Raw genomic sequence first — 17,106 nt, 5'->3', positions numbered from 1 at the left:
AATAATTGTACTTGTTATTTCTCCCAAACCCGTTCTAGGATCGAGTTTGAGAACCTTGATAATTATTTATATACCTAACAAAGCATAAATCAATTAAAAAAATAACTCGTAAATAAGGTAATTAGTTATTGGAATTTATTATTTTATTTGACGTTTTCCATGGAAGGAACTTCCATATTCTTGATGGATATAGTTGTAAGTGCGGAGTCATTAAGTTTAGATAAGCTTTTTACAATTTAAAGAAATAAAATTTTGCATATTTTAAATAAAAGTTTTCCCAAAGAAATGTATTGGTTTATTCTTTTTTCATGAAAAATATTATTTAAAAAAAAAACATTGACATTTATTTAATGATCTGTACACAAGTTTGACATTGTTCATGTGGGTGTCACTCGGTCCAGTCTGCACCCGTGGAACTCCCTAGCGACGCCACTGCGCAGTGCAAACTTGTCAATATTTGTTTTCTTCTGTTGTTCTATTTCCTCACTACCTGCTGTTGATCTATGGCGGACGTTGCTGAGGATGTAGCGGTGACCCATGTTAGGACATCGTCATGAAAAAGAAACATTTTTCCGTGAAAACTTTCCCTTGGAATCCTGACGGAATACCATCTCATAACTTACTTTTTTTTTTTATTCATATCTCTAATTTGTCAGCGGGGAATACAAGAGTTCCATCAACATTGATTGTTTCATTACAAACAGCATGTCACATTATTTTTATTAGCAACCACCGTCCCCCCCACCTCCAATTTTGACCCAGATTTTTTTGATAAACCAATAGCTCGTTTTCACGTCTGCATCTTCTCCCAGACTCTTTCTCTAGTTGCCGCCCTTTGTTTAACATCTCGCTTTCTATTTCTTTATTTTTATATCCATATCTTTCTTTATCTCTTTTTGTCATATATTGAATATTTTAGCATGTGATACAACCCGACATACACACATACACACACAAATATATCGATTTTAGCGTTAAACAAAGGTTGATATGAGATTTGAATGCAAAAGTCCTTTTTTTTTTTTTACTATACCTTTATTCAAGTCATTCCATCATGGAGGGTGGGCGGACGCTGATCTCAAAAATGATTCTAACGATCTTCCTAGAAATTTAAGTAAAAATATATAAATGTCAATTTGGCTAGAGATTAAATCTAGGTTTAGATCCTACACCTACATATATATATATATATTCTGCATCTGTCCTTGCTAAGCGTAGAACAGTAGAACAACCGAAGCAACAATTCAGCAGGTCCCTTTACAACAGGGGTTTTCAACCTGTGGGTCGCGACCCCTTTGGGGGTCGATTGACTATTTGTCAGGGGTCGCCTAAGGCCATCGAAAATATGGATTGTTTTTTGTCTATTCTTCTATTGCTGTATGTGTGTTGGGGGGGGGAGGGTTACGGCAGAGTGGGGGATTGTAAAAAGGGGTCGCCGAGCCTAAAAGAACCGCTGCTTTACAAGCTGGTACTGATGTAGATGATTTGAAAATGTCTAATGTTTTGTTTCCACTGTTAGCATTCTCAAACTGCCAACACAAAAATGGGACATGACCTAAATTATGTCTCAACTGTCTAGACTGTACAATTAAAGGTGGATATCATTTATTATTAAACAAACCAGATGTAGTGGTATTACATTTTTTAGTTTGGGTAATTAAATACATTCTGATACGGCACGATCTTGTATGGCATTGTGTAATATTGAATTTCCCGATACATCCGGGGACTTCGAAACTGACTTGATAAGTACTTTAACCCAGAATCTAGATTACATCGTCTGCTGACAGATCAATATGACTCCATGACCAGTGAGCGTTACTGGTAGAAGTGAAGAGTTGTCTGTCCTCTTCTATTATGTTCAGTATGTATTGTCTCTTACTGGATGTCCGTATTGTAAAATTGAACAGTTGCCATCCATACTGACAAGCTATTGTTCACATTGAATGCAATTGTTACGTTCACTAGTAATTTATTGACTCCAACCTTTTTGATAATCTAATATATATAGTAGAATGTAAGGTGTATGTGTGTAGGTATATCTTTATAGAAGTTAAAACCGTTTGACCAATCTTGTTAAAACCTGGCATGTATATTCCTTAGATAAAAGCGTTGTTCTAAAGATATTGTGATAACTGAAGGAGGCAACACAACGAGATATAGATGTTTATTTACTCGAGGACATCACACATAAATAAATCAATGTCTGCCTTGAATACAGCATCTTCATGAGCTCTCTAGACTTGGTCGGAAATCGTTCTCTCTACTCTCTAATGTCAACAACCTTCCAAGTCTAGTCACTAATAGTGCGCACCTTCTGCACTATCTTGGAGGGCGGTGTGCATGGCGGGGTTATAACATCGCCCCCTTTTTAGCACTTTTCGTCCCGAAATTGAAACAGTGTAGTAGAGGTTTGACAGTTCAGGTGGGAGCCACAGACGACAGGAAGCTGTTCCCCACAAATTTATCTGCTCTGTTTTCTGCGGCCGTCGCTTTCTCTTCATCCAGTTGGCCAGTCTGTTCTTGAGATGCCATTTAGGCCTAACTGTAAGAAAACATAACGGAACAAAAAATAATGTGAAGAGAGACGGGTACATTGCTAGTACTAAATATTGTTGAAAGGGTCACACTAGGGCTTGTTTTGTGGCGCAGCTCCGTACAGTCAACCCAACTTGTCTTTGTAGGCGTATGGATTAACTTGACCCAGACATTGCAATAAAGTTAGAAACTCTCTTTTTCAACAAAATTAAAGTGAACTTTATTCGAAAACAGCTCAAGCTAGCATGTGTAGCAACACTAATTATATCATGGAACGTTTTAATCAAGACTCACTTTAAGAAAAAAAAAAGCTCATTATTAAGTGTCATTGTATCAATTAGTTTGGATCAGTCAAGTAATCAATTTGTAAAAGATCTAGACCAACAATATTAAATCTGTGCGATTAGAAATATTTTGACCAATTGTTTTTGTTTAGCGCTATTTCATTCTTTTAGTTTTCTCAATACGAAAAAAAGAAAGGAGGAGAGAGAGAGAAAAAGGATATCTGGGTGAATTCGACCTTATAGAGGCACATTTCTTATTCCATACGCTAGAACAAATTCGTACAAGTGCCCTTTCTTCCCGAGTGTCTTCTTATCTTATCTTATATAATACAGACGTTACTTCAAAAAGAAGATGATTACGCACTACGCGTCATGCATTTAGTCATGCATGTTAATCAATGACTTATATTCTGCCAAGTCATTGGTTTTTCTGGCTGGCTCAGGCAACCCATTCCATGCTCTATTAGCACTAGGGAAGAAGGAGTATTTGTACAAATTTGTCCTGGCATATGGAATGAGGAATGTGCCTCTATCTTTGTGTCTTTCTGAGTATTTCATTAAATTTTGTTTTTGTATTTGAAGATTATGGTACAGTGTTTTATGTATGATTGCTACTTTACTTTTGAGTCTTCTGTCCTGAAGGCTTTCTGTATTTAGTGATTTTACTAAAGGTAAAGGTACTATGATTTAGTGTCATTACAGAATGGAATGGGTTGCTTGAATCAACTAGAAAAACGACTTGCCAGGGTTGAGGTCACAATTACAAGGGCTTAGGACGTAGCTATCTATCTTCTTTTCTGAAGTGACTTCTGTAATATATCAGATAAAAAAGATTAGATATAGCTCCTTTTTAAAAGTATTTACAAAAAATATAACAACAGAGGGAAACGACCAGAATTCGAACTTGTGGCTCAAGTCTTCTTCAGCCGACACACTAACCACTCTGCTAATGAGGTGACTAGAGAAGATTGTGTATTGTGTGTTTCAGTTTATAGCGGCGACCTATAAAGACTGATTCAGCTTTCTTGTGTTGTCAGGTAAAAGAAATAATTGTGCACAATTTTAGCTTGAGCTCATATTTCATCATTTTTTCCCCAGACAGACAGAGTGAGTTGGTAGAAGCTTTGTAAGGAAACTCATTTGAAATCTATTGTTCCCGCCATTTCATGCTCACACTTGTTTCCTTCTTCGACATACTTCAGCAGGCTTTCATCTCGTGTCTTTTCTTCTTTAATCTACATCAGCCACTGGACATGTGCTCCCTAACACTCAAGAATGACTTAATGATTAAAGTGGATTTAAAGTAACAGCATCAGTAAGAACATTACACATGAACACACTCCAGGAAATCATCAATTTTATTGTAACCATTACGACATTCTCGTTGAGGACCCTACTAAGAGTTTTGAAAGTTCTAGTGAGACCCAGCTGTGGCTTACATTTTTTGTGTGCCGAAATTTACGATGATCAAGTGATAAACAATAATAGATAAAATAATTAACCAATCATGTTTGTTAGCTGAAACATGATACTCCTGTTTATTAGCTAAGACTATGCACTTATATTTATCAATTAGCTAAGACTATGCACTTATGTTTATCAATTAGCTAAGACTATGCACTTATGTTTATCAATTAGCTATCAATTAGCTAAGACTATGCTCTTATGTTTATCAATTAGCTAAGACTATGCACTTATGTTTATCAATTAGCTAAGACTATGCACTTATGTTTATCAATTAGCTAAGACTAGGTATTCATGTTTATCAATTAGCTAAGACTACTCAGACTAGGTATTCATGTTTATCAATTAGCTAAGACTAGGTATTCATGTTTATCGATTAGCTAAGACTACTCAGACTAGGTATTCATGTTTATCAATTAGCTAAGACTAGGTATTCATGTTTATCAATTAGCTAAGACTACTCAGACTAGGTATTCATGTTTATCAATTAGCTAAGACTTGGTACTCATGTTTATTAACTGAGAGTCATGTTTATCTACTAGCTGAGACTATGCACTTATGTTTAGTCATTAGCTATGACCAGGTACCAATGTTTAGTGCCGAGATTAGGTACGTGTACTCTTTTCTACTATGAGTCCTAGTTGGTAAGTACTATGTTTCTAGTACATCCCCTGAGAACTGACACTGTATTCTTTGGGTTGTTTCATTCTTCAGATTAATTGACATCTAAATATCACTGTTTCCTCTAATTTCATACACAATAGCAAAAGATGAAGCACAAGATTAAAAAAAAGATATAAATGTTATCTCTAATGAAGGCCAGTGAGATCTGAGATCATCCAGTAATCAAGTCACTTGAAATAAAATACTTTTCTGATAGTAAAAACATAAATAAATGATTACCTCCCTTCCACCCGTTTCTATGTCATACCAGTATTTTTTTAAAGTCTGAAGTTGTCTCCCTTTATAAGATCATATCAGCAATAAAACAAAACAAAAAACTTAAAATGATTAGAAAAAGACAAACTGTTTGAATTTCAAACTAATATCATATTCTAATTTCACTATCTTTGTCTCAATCTAAAGTGTCATCATGTAACAATAGATTTAATCTCATACACATAAATCTTCAGTTTGAGGTCTATGAGAAGTAGTGCATGTATCTACATTCTACAAGGACAGACTTTAGTTTCAAAATAAATCGCTACTTTTTGGATTGGGTCAACAGTAGTAGAATGTGTCGGTGCTTAAGCAGAGTTACAATAAAACAAGAGTTCACTTAAGTCATTGGGTTGATCTCTAGAAAAATGACGAGAGCCTTGTCGTCGGTCCTGGATTCGGACTTTGCTCGCAGCCTTCCCCTGACGTCATGCAGGACGTTATACTTAGGACGTAAAAATCTGAAAGGACGCCTAAAACTTTTCAACACAACAAAAAAGGCGGAGCGATTTTCTTTTTCTGTTTCCACAAATCAAAATAAGTTATTTTATGGAACAAATGTAATATTTTTTTTGTTGATTCTTACACAAATCAATAAAAAAAATAACCAATAAGTAAATCATTTAGTACTAATGTATTAATTTTGTTTCATATAGTAGAAAGGGAGCTAAATCCTGTAATTTTCAGATAAATGGCAATAGTTAGCGGTTCTTTACCATAAAAAAAATTTAAAAAGCTTTGTTTTTTTAATAGTATTATTTTTATTTTTTTATTTTTTTTAAAAGATAAATGTCTTTAGGAGTTTAAAGTTTGTACTTTTAACACAACTTTTAATTACAAAACATCTCATTACTACAGTTTTTTTCATTATTTCACTTACAACTTATAAATATATTGAATTTCACAACTTTCATTAAAATTTCATTTGAGGTGTTTTTCCTCTGAATTTTCAATAGCCGCTATTCCATCCACTTCCCAGGGCCACTCTGAAACATTGTGAGCTTATGGAGAGTTTGTCTCTAACAGCCAATTAGTTGGTAACTAGTTAGTTTCTGGTTTAACCCGAAGCCATTGTTATCGTGGCATTATGTCACTTGACTAGACTTCATCAATGGTTCTCAAATATTGTACACCCAGCCACTTGTGGCGTTTTAGATGAGTGACATTTGAAGTGTTGGATTACTTTGAAACAATTCTGTCTCGCAAAACTACAGCACACATAATTGTGAATTCGTTTAGTAGTTGAATGAAAATACACAGTATCAGTTTAAGCTGGTTATACTTAACTCTTTCTCTCATAACTTACGATACCAACGTTCTATCTATCTATCTATCTATCTATCTATCTATCTATCTATCTATCTATCTATCTATCTATCTATCTATCTATCTATCTATCTATCTATCTATCTATCTATCTATCTATCTATCTATCTATCTATCTATCTATCTATCTATCTATCTATCTATCTATCTATCTATCTATCTATCTATCTATCTATCTATCTATCTATCTATCTATCTATCTATCTATCTATCTATCTATCTATCTATCTATCTATCTATCTATCTATCTATCTATCTATCTATCTATCTATCTATCTATCTATCTATCTATCTATCTATCTATCTATCTATCTATCTATCTATCTATCTATCTATCTATCTATCTATCTATCTATCTATCTATCTATCTATCTATCTATCTATCTATCTATCTATCTATCTATCTATCTATCTATCTATCTATCTATCTATCTATCTATCTATCTATCTATCTATCTATCTATCTATCTATCTATCTATCTATCTATCTATCTATCTATCTATCTATCTATCTATCTATCTATCTATCTATCTATCTATCTATCTATCTATCTATCTATCTATCTATCTATCTAGCTGAAGAAAAGAATGCTGCCTTAATCAAGAGAATAAAAAAAGGAAGCTGCCCTATCAGTTAGCCTTAAAACAGATGCATTCACTAGCACGAACTGTGGCAAATTTTGCCGCTCCGGAATTAGCTTAATTAGTTACACTAGATTCCTTCCCATCTCAAGAAGAAACTAAGATCAGTGACTCATCTGGGCGCCGTATCTATAATAAATATAAAGCGGAAAGTAAGGCGTAGGTATGTATGTATGTATGAATGTATGTATGTATGTATAATAATAATTATTATTATTATTACAAATACTCACCACAAGAGGTTCTCGAGTCTACGGATCATCTGCTGTACTGGTATAGGCCTATTTTGACTGGCAAAACGGTAGACTTTAATCGCCCTGATCTAGTGTTTGTAAAATGTTTGTAAAATATTTTTCATGTTTTGGATGTTCCTTCAGAGTTGAAGATTTTTTAAGTTTACTTTTTTAGTCCAAACCTCCCGCATGACGAGGGGGGATGGGAGCGGGCAGGGTTTGACAGTCCTGCGCGCAGCCATCAGTAGCGACGTGTAAATACCCACGTGTTCTCCCCCCCCCCTTGTTATGTCGTGGGGTGACTCTGCAGAAATAAGAGAGTGATCTTTCCTTTACTTCTTGCTTCCCGTCCAAACTCTTGAGGGAAGAAGAGAATTAAATATATATAGATTTTAATATCACTGCCTTGCATGGGCATAGCCAGGATATCTTTTCGGGGGGGGATTTTTCTCCCCCCCCCCTAGGGCCAATATATAAAAAAAACCTCTGGAAGAGGGGTGGGGTTAAACTCAAAACCCCCCTTGGCTTGGCTAGGCTCATAGAATTTTGAGAGTGTACTTTGCATTTTTTATATATTGAAGAGGTATTTTTTTGGCTTCAAACCCCTCTGAAATGGGGCTTAAACTCAGAACCCCTTTGGCTACGCTCATAGCATTTTAAGGGCGTAATTTACTTTTTTTTATATTGAAAAGGTATTTTCTAGATTCAAACCCGCAGGAAGGGGTTTAAAATCAAAACACTCTATTGCTACGCTCATAGAATTTCGAGTGTGTAATTTGCTCTTTTTATATGAAAGAGGTGATTTTTAGCTGCAAACCCCACTAGAGGGGGGTTTTAAACACAAAACCCCTATTGGCTACGCCCATAAAATCTGGTGACTGAAAATTGGATAGTCATATATTCAAGAGGGAGTTTTATTGTTAATTTCGGAGTGGGTTTTAAAATCAAAATCTTCTTTAGCTTATACTCATGGAATTTGGGGATTGTCGTTTGTGTATTTTTTTTTTAGTTTGTTTTATAAAAGAGGGGGATTCAACTGCAAATCCCCCTAGTAGGAGTTTTTAAAATCACCCCCCGCCCTAGGCTGCACTGGGAGAAGTAATGGTTTAGTATTAAAATCTCACCTAAAATAAACAAAATCAAAGCCAAAAATCAGTCAGAAAACTCCGACCCCCCCCCCCCTTGCGGGGGGATTTCATTTCGGGGGTGGTGCTTCAAGTTATAAAATGATTTAATTTAATAATTTATACACCTTGAATTAGCGCGGGTCCTATGAAAGTGCGGATCCTTTGAAAGTGGGTGTCCACTGCGATCGCATAGGTAGCAGTGGCCTAAGACCGGCCATGCAAAATAGCGGCGTATGCTACGCCGCCGGTCGACTAGTTTAAAATGTTGCCGATGTGAGCGTGATAAATCATAGCCAAGGCCTTTTCGCTAAAATTAAACGAGGACAGTTTTCTCAGTAGTCGTAATCTTTGCTGCCCTTTTTGCTGATATAATCAGTATTTGCAGTAAAATTTAATTTATTGTCTAGGATAGTACCAAGGTATTTAAAAGTTTGTTTCAATAGTCTCTCAAGCTACAGAAAAAATATTTTCCTTTTTTTCGCTACGAAAATATATTATCATTTCTTTGGTTTCTTTTTACATTTAATAATAAAAAATGATTTTCACAGTATTTTTCAATGTGTTTTATTTCTCTCAAATACTCATTTACGTCTGAGCTCTCTGTATGTATGTATGTATGTATGTATGTATGTATGTATGTATGTATGTATGTATGTATGTATGTATGTATGTATGTATGTATGTATGTATGTATGTCCCAAAAAAAATCAAAACCTTTGACCAATCTTGATAAACCTTTGTCATAAATGTTCCTTATATCATGGCAGGGAGCGTAGTCATGTTTAATGTCCCTCCCAAAACCTGAGAGCCCTAAATATAAACAAAAATGTCCCCATTCACATCTCAATTAAAGAACGAAACTTTGTAACAAATCGGGCAAACCCATTATCACAGCACTGTTATAACATTTACAGGAACCAACTCAACGGCAAGGAAAGAATAACTATACAAGTTTAATTAAATAAATCCCAAAGCAAGGCGGATCTCCACAACCAACCAAAACCAAACATCCCCCACCTCCTCTTCCTTTTCTTACATTCATTTTGTCTCTTGTAGTGCGCTAGTGCGCAGCCATAGAGCCACTTCAGAACAGGGTTTTTACAGAATTTTTTTGATATGAATATATACGTAATAATTTAGTACATTATTCTTCTATTATTCAAAGTGGCTGGAGAAGTAAGGTGACGAACAGTGCCTGTTGTAAAGTGACAGAACTAACGTTTTGATTTTCTTGTTTAAAATCTTATACTTATTTTTTCTTGTATGATTGCAGATACCAGGATTATCATGGAGTCACGTGTCCTGTTTACTCTTGTGTCGCTGTTGCTAGGAGTCAGTGGTGTCTTATCTTTTAGCATTGGCAGAAGACAAGAAAGGAGCACGGACCTCGCAGACGCTCTTGCCATTCTGCAGAGGCAGAGACGCAGAGTGGGCGGGGGAAATTACGTGAGCTCCGAGAGTTTGTTGGAAAGCAGACCGTTGACCCTTGAGGACGTCAACGAATGGCTGAGCAAGACCAGGAGCGGTCACGGTTCTCGTGATTACAGGTACGTGGACCCTTCCTGGGTATCGGACGGAGAATTTAAAGACTTTGACCCGAGGCTAAGCTACAACGTTGCACTGGACGCCAGCCCACTTCTACCGCAATCCGTTAAGGCGACCAAGCAAGAGCTCAACGACATCTTTAACTCAGACGACGGCGAGAGCAACAGCTCAAAGCTGGTACACACAATCTCCGACCAGCCCGAGAAGAAGAAGAAGGAAGAAATGATTGAATTGAAAGGCGACAAAAAGATCATCCAGAAGAAATCTGTTGGCATGGACGTGTCCGAAGCCTTAGCCGTCGCAGCAGAAAGGGCGGAAGAGGACATTGACGACAACCTTTCACTAGACTCTCTAACCAAAGAAGAGTTCAAAACTCTCATGAAAGCTGTGGGGAAACTTCAAAAGCAAGCGATGAAACTCAGCGAGAAGAAGTTCGACTCACCTGACGCCGAGAAGGTCACGGTCATTGAAACCGTTCAAAGCGAAAGCCCGGAAAAGGCCGTGGCTGTAGTCCAGCCAGCCAGCGATGAAGAGCTTAAAACTGTCTTTGAGGAAACCGTTCAGCCCGTTGTCAAGGAAACGGACATAATAATTGAAGGGCCACAAGGCACAAAAAATGAGAAAATCGTGGAAGAAGCCGTGATTCCAGTCAGCGAGCCAGTCAGCAACAAAGACATAAAAGAAGCCGAAAAAGAGTTAAGCAGTGCCATAGCGTCACAGCTTGAGTCAGAGCTAGAAGACGTGAACAAAGAAATCATTCAGAACGAGGAGATCGCCAAAGAAGCTGAAGACGAGATCCTGGCAAAGAACCTGGACGCGCTGGAACACTACTGGCTGGTCAACAAGTACATGAAGAAGCTGGAAGACAAGCCCACGGCTATGAAGAGAACCACCAAGAGGTCTGCCAACAGAGCAGAGACGATCATTCGCGAAGGAGAAGGTCCCGAAGAAGAGATTGAGGACGAGCAACTCGCAGGCAACCCGCCACCGATCAGCGCCTTTGTGGCCAAGATAGTGGCACTGCAAGGTGAGGTAGACAAACTCAAAATGGTGGCACGTCTGGAAGACTTGGAGAATGACGTATTGACTGACGCTCTCAATGAAGCCACCTTGGCGCAGAAAGAAGGCTCCGTATCAGACGTGGAGTTTGAGTCTCTACAGCAAGCGATAAGGATAGAAGAAGCCTTACAGGTAAGACTTTTTAAAATTCGAATTCCTAACTTCATTATTTTAACTTTAATTCAATATTCTAATTCTTACTTCAATGTTCTATTTCTACCGTATGAAATTAAGTTAAGATACAGAAGTATTTTACGTTAATGGAACATAATTATTTCCCCTTTACTTGAACTTCTATTGATCAATCTTGTCAACTGTTTTTGGTGCATAACTATGACGTGGCCAGACACTTGATTACGTAAAGCCCGGTTCTTCTTGTGTTCTCATTCCAGCGTACAGGTCTGCTGTATTTGTTCAATCCACGTTAAGTAAAAAGTTCGTGCATGGTCTAGGTGATACGGTGGTTTGGATTGCAATACAGTATTAATAAAGTAGAGTGGCCATTTTTTTTTTATCAAACATTTATAGTGAGTGTGTTATCACCTGTCTACATGATGAGACGCAAATCGCCCAGTTGGAGCCTCGAATGTAGTTGATAAATTGCTTGACTTCCAATCAATTTTACAATTATTTCTTTGACCTGACAACACAAAAATCAATAAAAAATAATTAAGGAATTATTTGATTAATTATTGGTCATTATTTAAACTGTTTTTGTATCTCGAACAAGGGAAAGAAATTGTAATTGACTGAAGTGGTGGTCGCCGCATTAAAGTAAATTTGCAACAAACAATACCTAGCAGAGCAGTTAGAATGTCGGCTTGAGGAGGCGTATACTATGAGTTCAAATTCTGATCGTTCTCTTTTTTTACTAATGCTTTTAAAAACTGATTACGGTCCAATTCACCCTGAGAGCCCTAAACTTCTCTTTCCATACCCCCTTCATGTTCCCATCTGGTCCAGAGAAGTTATAGGATTATTGCTTACTGAGAAATTGAGAATGCTAAAAGATTGAAATTGCGCTAAACAAAAACAATTGGTAAAAATATTTCTAATCGCACAGATTTATTGCTGTTGGTCTAAATGTATTACAAATTTCAGCGCCTATTAATGTGCAGAGTAGTTCCATCTCAAGTGTTTGAGTCTACCCAGCTCTAATAAGTGTTCAGAGTTTCCAACTTCCATCTCTAATACATGTTCAGGGCTTGCCCAGCTCGAATAAGGTGTCCTACGTCTATTCTACTTCACTGTTTATTCTCTATCAATCCAGCTCCTCTAGTTCTAATTTTTGAGTGTAACTCATAAAAAAAAGTAAAGTTCCCCTTTCAGACCTTGTGGTCTATAGGGCAGATGATGTAAAGTTCATCTGTTTTTGTGGCCTACGGTTAACGAGGGTGTCATGAAGCCAGCCCAACGACCAATCGCCTTTACTTTTCCCCAACTAATGTCAGGTACCCATTAGAGCTGGGTGGACTCAGAGGCGCCCAAGGATCCCGAAAATAAAAATCCCAGTCTTCACCAGGATTCGAACCCGGGACCCCGGTTCAGAAGCCAAGCGCTTTACCGCTCAGCCACCGCGCCTTCGAGTGTAAATCATATGTACATCAAATTCTGAAGGAAACGTCAACGCGGCGAGATGTGCTGGTCACGTGACATCTTCGTCATCTACTGGCCACAGATGCAGAGGAAGTCAATAACATTATCTCCATGGACCGCTAGATTTTCTCGGCCGAACTTTTAGCTGACAGTAAAAAAATCAGTGGTGTGGAAGACCTTTCTATGTCATTAATACCTTGTCATGATGTCTGACAGTTGCTGGCAAACGCATGGCAGTTGTCTCCCATGTCTGTTTCCGCCAAGTGATCAATTAATCTGAGTGATTCGGACATAAGATTACGTCATCACAGCGCCATAGATGCAATCACTTCCGGGGTTCATTTTTATAAGAACGAGTTTGAAAACCATATTCGAAGATCAGGGGCGTATCTTTATGGAGGATGTGAATAAAAAGCAACCTACCATTTACTCAATTTTAAAGTTCACAGATTTCAATTCATTGAACTAAGCTTGGGAAACCATGCTTAAGTTCTTATGGCGTATTCAATGTTAAAATAACTTAAATGTATTTGAAAATAAGTAGAAAAAAAATATGAATATACTTTCTTAAAAAATAAAGCTTATGAAAAGCGTAGTTGTGTCAATTAGTTTGGATCTGTCATGAAATGTAATATGTAGTAGATCTAGTCTAGACTCTAGACTAACAATAATAAATCTGTTGCTAATTAGAAATATTTTGACCCATTGCTCTTGTTGAGCGAAAATGTATGTTTTAGCTTTCTCAATACTCTAAGATAATATCCCTTTGTCTGGACCAGGTGGGAGAAAGAAGTGGGGGAAGAAAGAAGCGTGTATCTGGGGGAATATTAACGTGATCGCTTTTTAAATGCATATAATAATAATAGTAATAATAATAATAATAATAATAATATCGCCGTACCACTGTCTCATAATTTAAGAAAAACTGAGATAGAAAAACAAAGAAAATATGGGAACATAGGCTTGGAGATTAATTGTCCAAAATAACAATATACCCCATTGTTATATCAACCGAGGGGATAATAACAACTGACCTCACAGACACCTTCAAGGCCCTTAACATTCCTAGGAACATCTTCGTTGCCTGTCAGAGGGCGGTACTGCTGCAGACCTGCCACATCACTAGAAAATTTCTCAGTGGAAACTGTTAAAGGGACTACGATGAATTTTGTTTCTCTTTAGCGAAACTCGACCCTGGCAGCGACAGAGAATGACTACTCGTTCATTTCTAACATAATAATAATGATAATGATAAAGGTTGACCGACCTGGGTTTTTAATTTAAGGCTCTAGCCTCCTCACGCCTTCACAATCAAACAAGTTAACTTTTAAGGTGACGGTGGGAAGAGGTTGGCGATTGGTTGTGAATGGTGCAAGAATAAGCGGCATTGTCATAAGCGGTCGTAGGTACGAGAGACAACTCAAAATTGCCAAAATGAAAAGACATGTTGTTGTGGTGAGTTGTTCAAACTCATCGATGACATGCTAACGTAAAAACACGGAAACTAAACTTCTATGGCCATATAAAAAGGTCTTCGGGGCTTGCTAAGACCTTCCTTCAGGGAACAGTACCAGGAAAAAGAAGAAGAGGCAGACAGACAACGCGATGGGAAGACAATATAAAAAAAATGGACTTGCCTTCCATTGAAAGAGGTTCTATCCAATGGCAAAAGGCAGAGAGGAATGGAGAAGAACGGTCGAACAATCTTGTGTGGTGCCCCAACGGTCCGACAGACTAAGGGAGAGGTGATGGTGTTACCTGAAACAGTTTACGATGAGAGCATTTGAATTGAAAATAAATTACCCGACTTCGGGTAAACCCATTTTCGCAAAACTAATTTTATTTTCGTAGCGAAAGAGAAATAACGCGAAAGGATCATTAGCTACGTTTAACATACATCTAAATCCAATCCACTAGATTATTCAAAAGGATTTTTTACATAAATTAGTTCCTGATATCTGTGACTACAGATTCCCTGGCGAACATTCTTTTATTAGACATTACCAAATGGTTACACATTAACACATCTCTCTACTGAGTCTATTCCTAGGCCTAGGTCTAAAACTCTTATTGAACTCTAAGATGATAAAACTTCTTTTCGCAAAAATAGTTTTATGCTTTAACACATAAACATACTAATTATTGTCCATTCATTTCATATTTTAATCAAATTAACATTCAAATTTGTTTTTCTAAAGCATTTTTAATACATTCGTTCGCTGTTCGCTAAAGCTGCGTAGCCGTGTTGAGATAGACCTATATTCATTCATGAAAAATAGTTCACGCATGCGCAGCAGAGAATGAACTCTATAAAAGCGAATTTTTAACTCTAGATTAGTGTAGATTTAGATCTATGTCTACCCCAAGATTTACTTTATACTTTATACACATGAACATACAAAATTTAGTCTATTCATCTCAAATTTTAATCAAATATATGTAGGCCTACAAGCAAATGTTTTAATTTGAAAAAAAATGGATTTAAGCCTATTAGCTAATTGATTTGATAGCTTCATTCATACTATTTTTATATTGACACATTCGCTTTACTTATTACATTATTATTTCGTTTAATTGTTTACAAAACACTCTCAGTGACTATATCGAAAGTAATGCGCAAATAAAGACCCGCGGGTCGCGGGTAACATATGTCTAGTATCATCATATAACAAGAAATCGCAATAAGAAACAGTTTTATATTGAGTATTTTATCGTTAGTAAACTCAATGCCCTTTTAAGTTAAGTTAGGTGCACTAGGTCAGCGGTCGCATGTACTTTTATATGGCCCGCGGGCACGTATCACTGACCACAGCTGAGAAACTGTATTAAATCTCTTGTTTTTTTTAGTGACTTCTATTTTATTTTAATAATGTCACAACCTCGAATACATTTTCTGTTTTAACACGATGGTTCCTGACTCCAGTGTGTTATAACTATAGATTGTGTTCAGTGTCACATTTGACTGAGTTGTGGTGACAGATCATCCTCTTGTGTTTTGTTGATTTACAAACTTGAAATCTGACCACTTTCAGCTACAGACCTCTGCCATCTCTACTGTTAATCAATAAATGTTTTTTTGTTAGCCCTGGTCAACTTAACAAAAAACAACAACCAAGATCTTGTTTTGTTGTTTTTTAGTCGTGATTTTGTTTTGTTTGGAAGACAGGAGGAAGTAGTCGAGCCGAACAAACAAACTCTGTTATTGATTAGAAACATGGCTGTGTGACTAGTTAGGTCAAGGGAGGTCCTTGGTGGAGATTTACAAGGATTTGTTACATTCTGCACAGATGTCGTACTACTAGTCTCAATTTGGGCTTGGAAGGTTCTCAAATTTTATGCTAAAGTAAAATCTGTTTTCTTTGTATCTTAATACCAGTAAATGTATAAGTAGTGTAACGGATGCATGTGTTATAAGCTGTATTTGAAGTATTACTAAATACCTTGATAATTCTAGACGCGTGAGTACCTTGTAAGATGTATTAGATTTGCGAGTCCGCATGCAATCCGATACAAAAACAGTATACAATAACAAGCAGGATCAAAGGCTCAATGACTAAGTTCACTCCAGATGAGAATATAACAATCTTTAATGCAGAATGGGCCACAGTCGAGTCGCTACAACTATGTTATCCCTTTGAGAGCCTAGCAATAACTGATCTAAAAGTCTACACTAATCTCTAAACCCAACGTCTAATGACGTCCCTATAAAATGTGAGTTCACTGTCGGTCTATTATAGTGCGTAACTAAACTAACTAAACTAAGTGTCTAACAGCAGTCGTCATCGATGTTTCAGATAACGTATTTTGTCTTCTTTTTTCCCGAATAAAATATTGAAAATTCTGTGACTGGTAGAGCGGTAGAGCGTTGGGTCATAGTCCCGAGGTTTCTAAAATTGAATCTCCTTTCTCAAACTGTCACTTCATTGATGATCTTTGAACTTTATGAATCTGTTGATATTAAAATCATGTGCAGAGAGAGAGAGAGAGAGAGAGAAAAGAGGAACAATACAAATAAATCAAATTGTAAGGAGAGCAAACAGTGACAGGGCGGGGTGAGGTGAGGCTGAAAAGAGGATCGTAAGTCAACACTAACAAGTAAAACAATCTTTTTAAAAAGCAAAGCTTTTCTTAAGGAAGGTTATCGAAAATCACTGCTATATATCTCAATACTGAAGGAATAAGATCCCTTTTTATATACCACAAAATTAATTATCACTAAATGATTAATTATTAATCTTTTTTTTTTATTGATTCACTTATTGTCTCGACTATGAATAATTATGCGAAATTTCAACTTGATTCGAGAAAGAGAAGTGGAAGAAAAAGTGTACATAACGTTGAAAGGGAATAACT

The 17,106-nt window shown here is 36.8% G+C and overlaps 1 protein-coding gene across 1 annotated transcript in view; it reads left to right on the top strand.

The window, feature by feature from the left end:
* Positions 1-17,106, top strand: part of LOC106053477 (uncharacterized) — a 108,799-nt gene that overhangs the window by 42,567 nt on the left and 49,126 nt on the right. The window contains exon 2 of the mRNA XM_013209029.2: positions 9,827-11,289. Within this exon, the coding sequence (XP_013064483.2) occupies positions 9,841-11,289 (1,449 nt within the window). The 5' untranslated portion in view covers positions 9,827-9,840. The remainder of the gene's footprint in view (positions 1-9,826; positions 11,290-17,106) is intronic.

This window comes from Biomphalaria glabrata, chromosome 15 (genome assembly GCF_947242115.1).
Source record: "Biomphalaria glabrata chromosome 15, xgBioGlab47.1, whole genome shotgun sequence".
In the NCBI taxonomy this organism is placed as follows: domain Eukaryota; kingdom Metazoa; phylum Mollusca; class Gastropoda; family Planorbidae; genus Biomphalaria; species Biomphalaria glabrata.
Note: the sequence above shows the minus strand (reverse complement) of the source record. Positions and strands in the feature narration are given on the sequence as shown.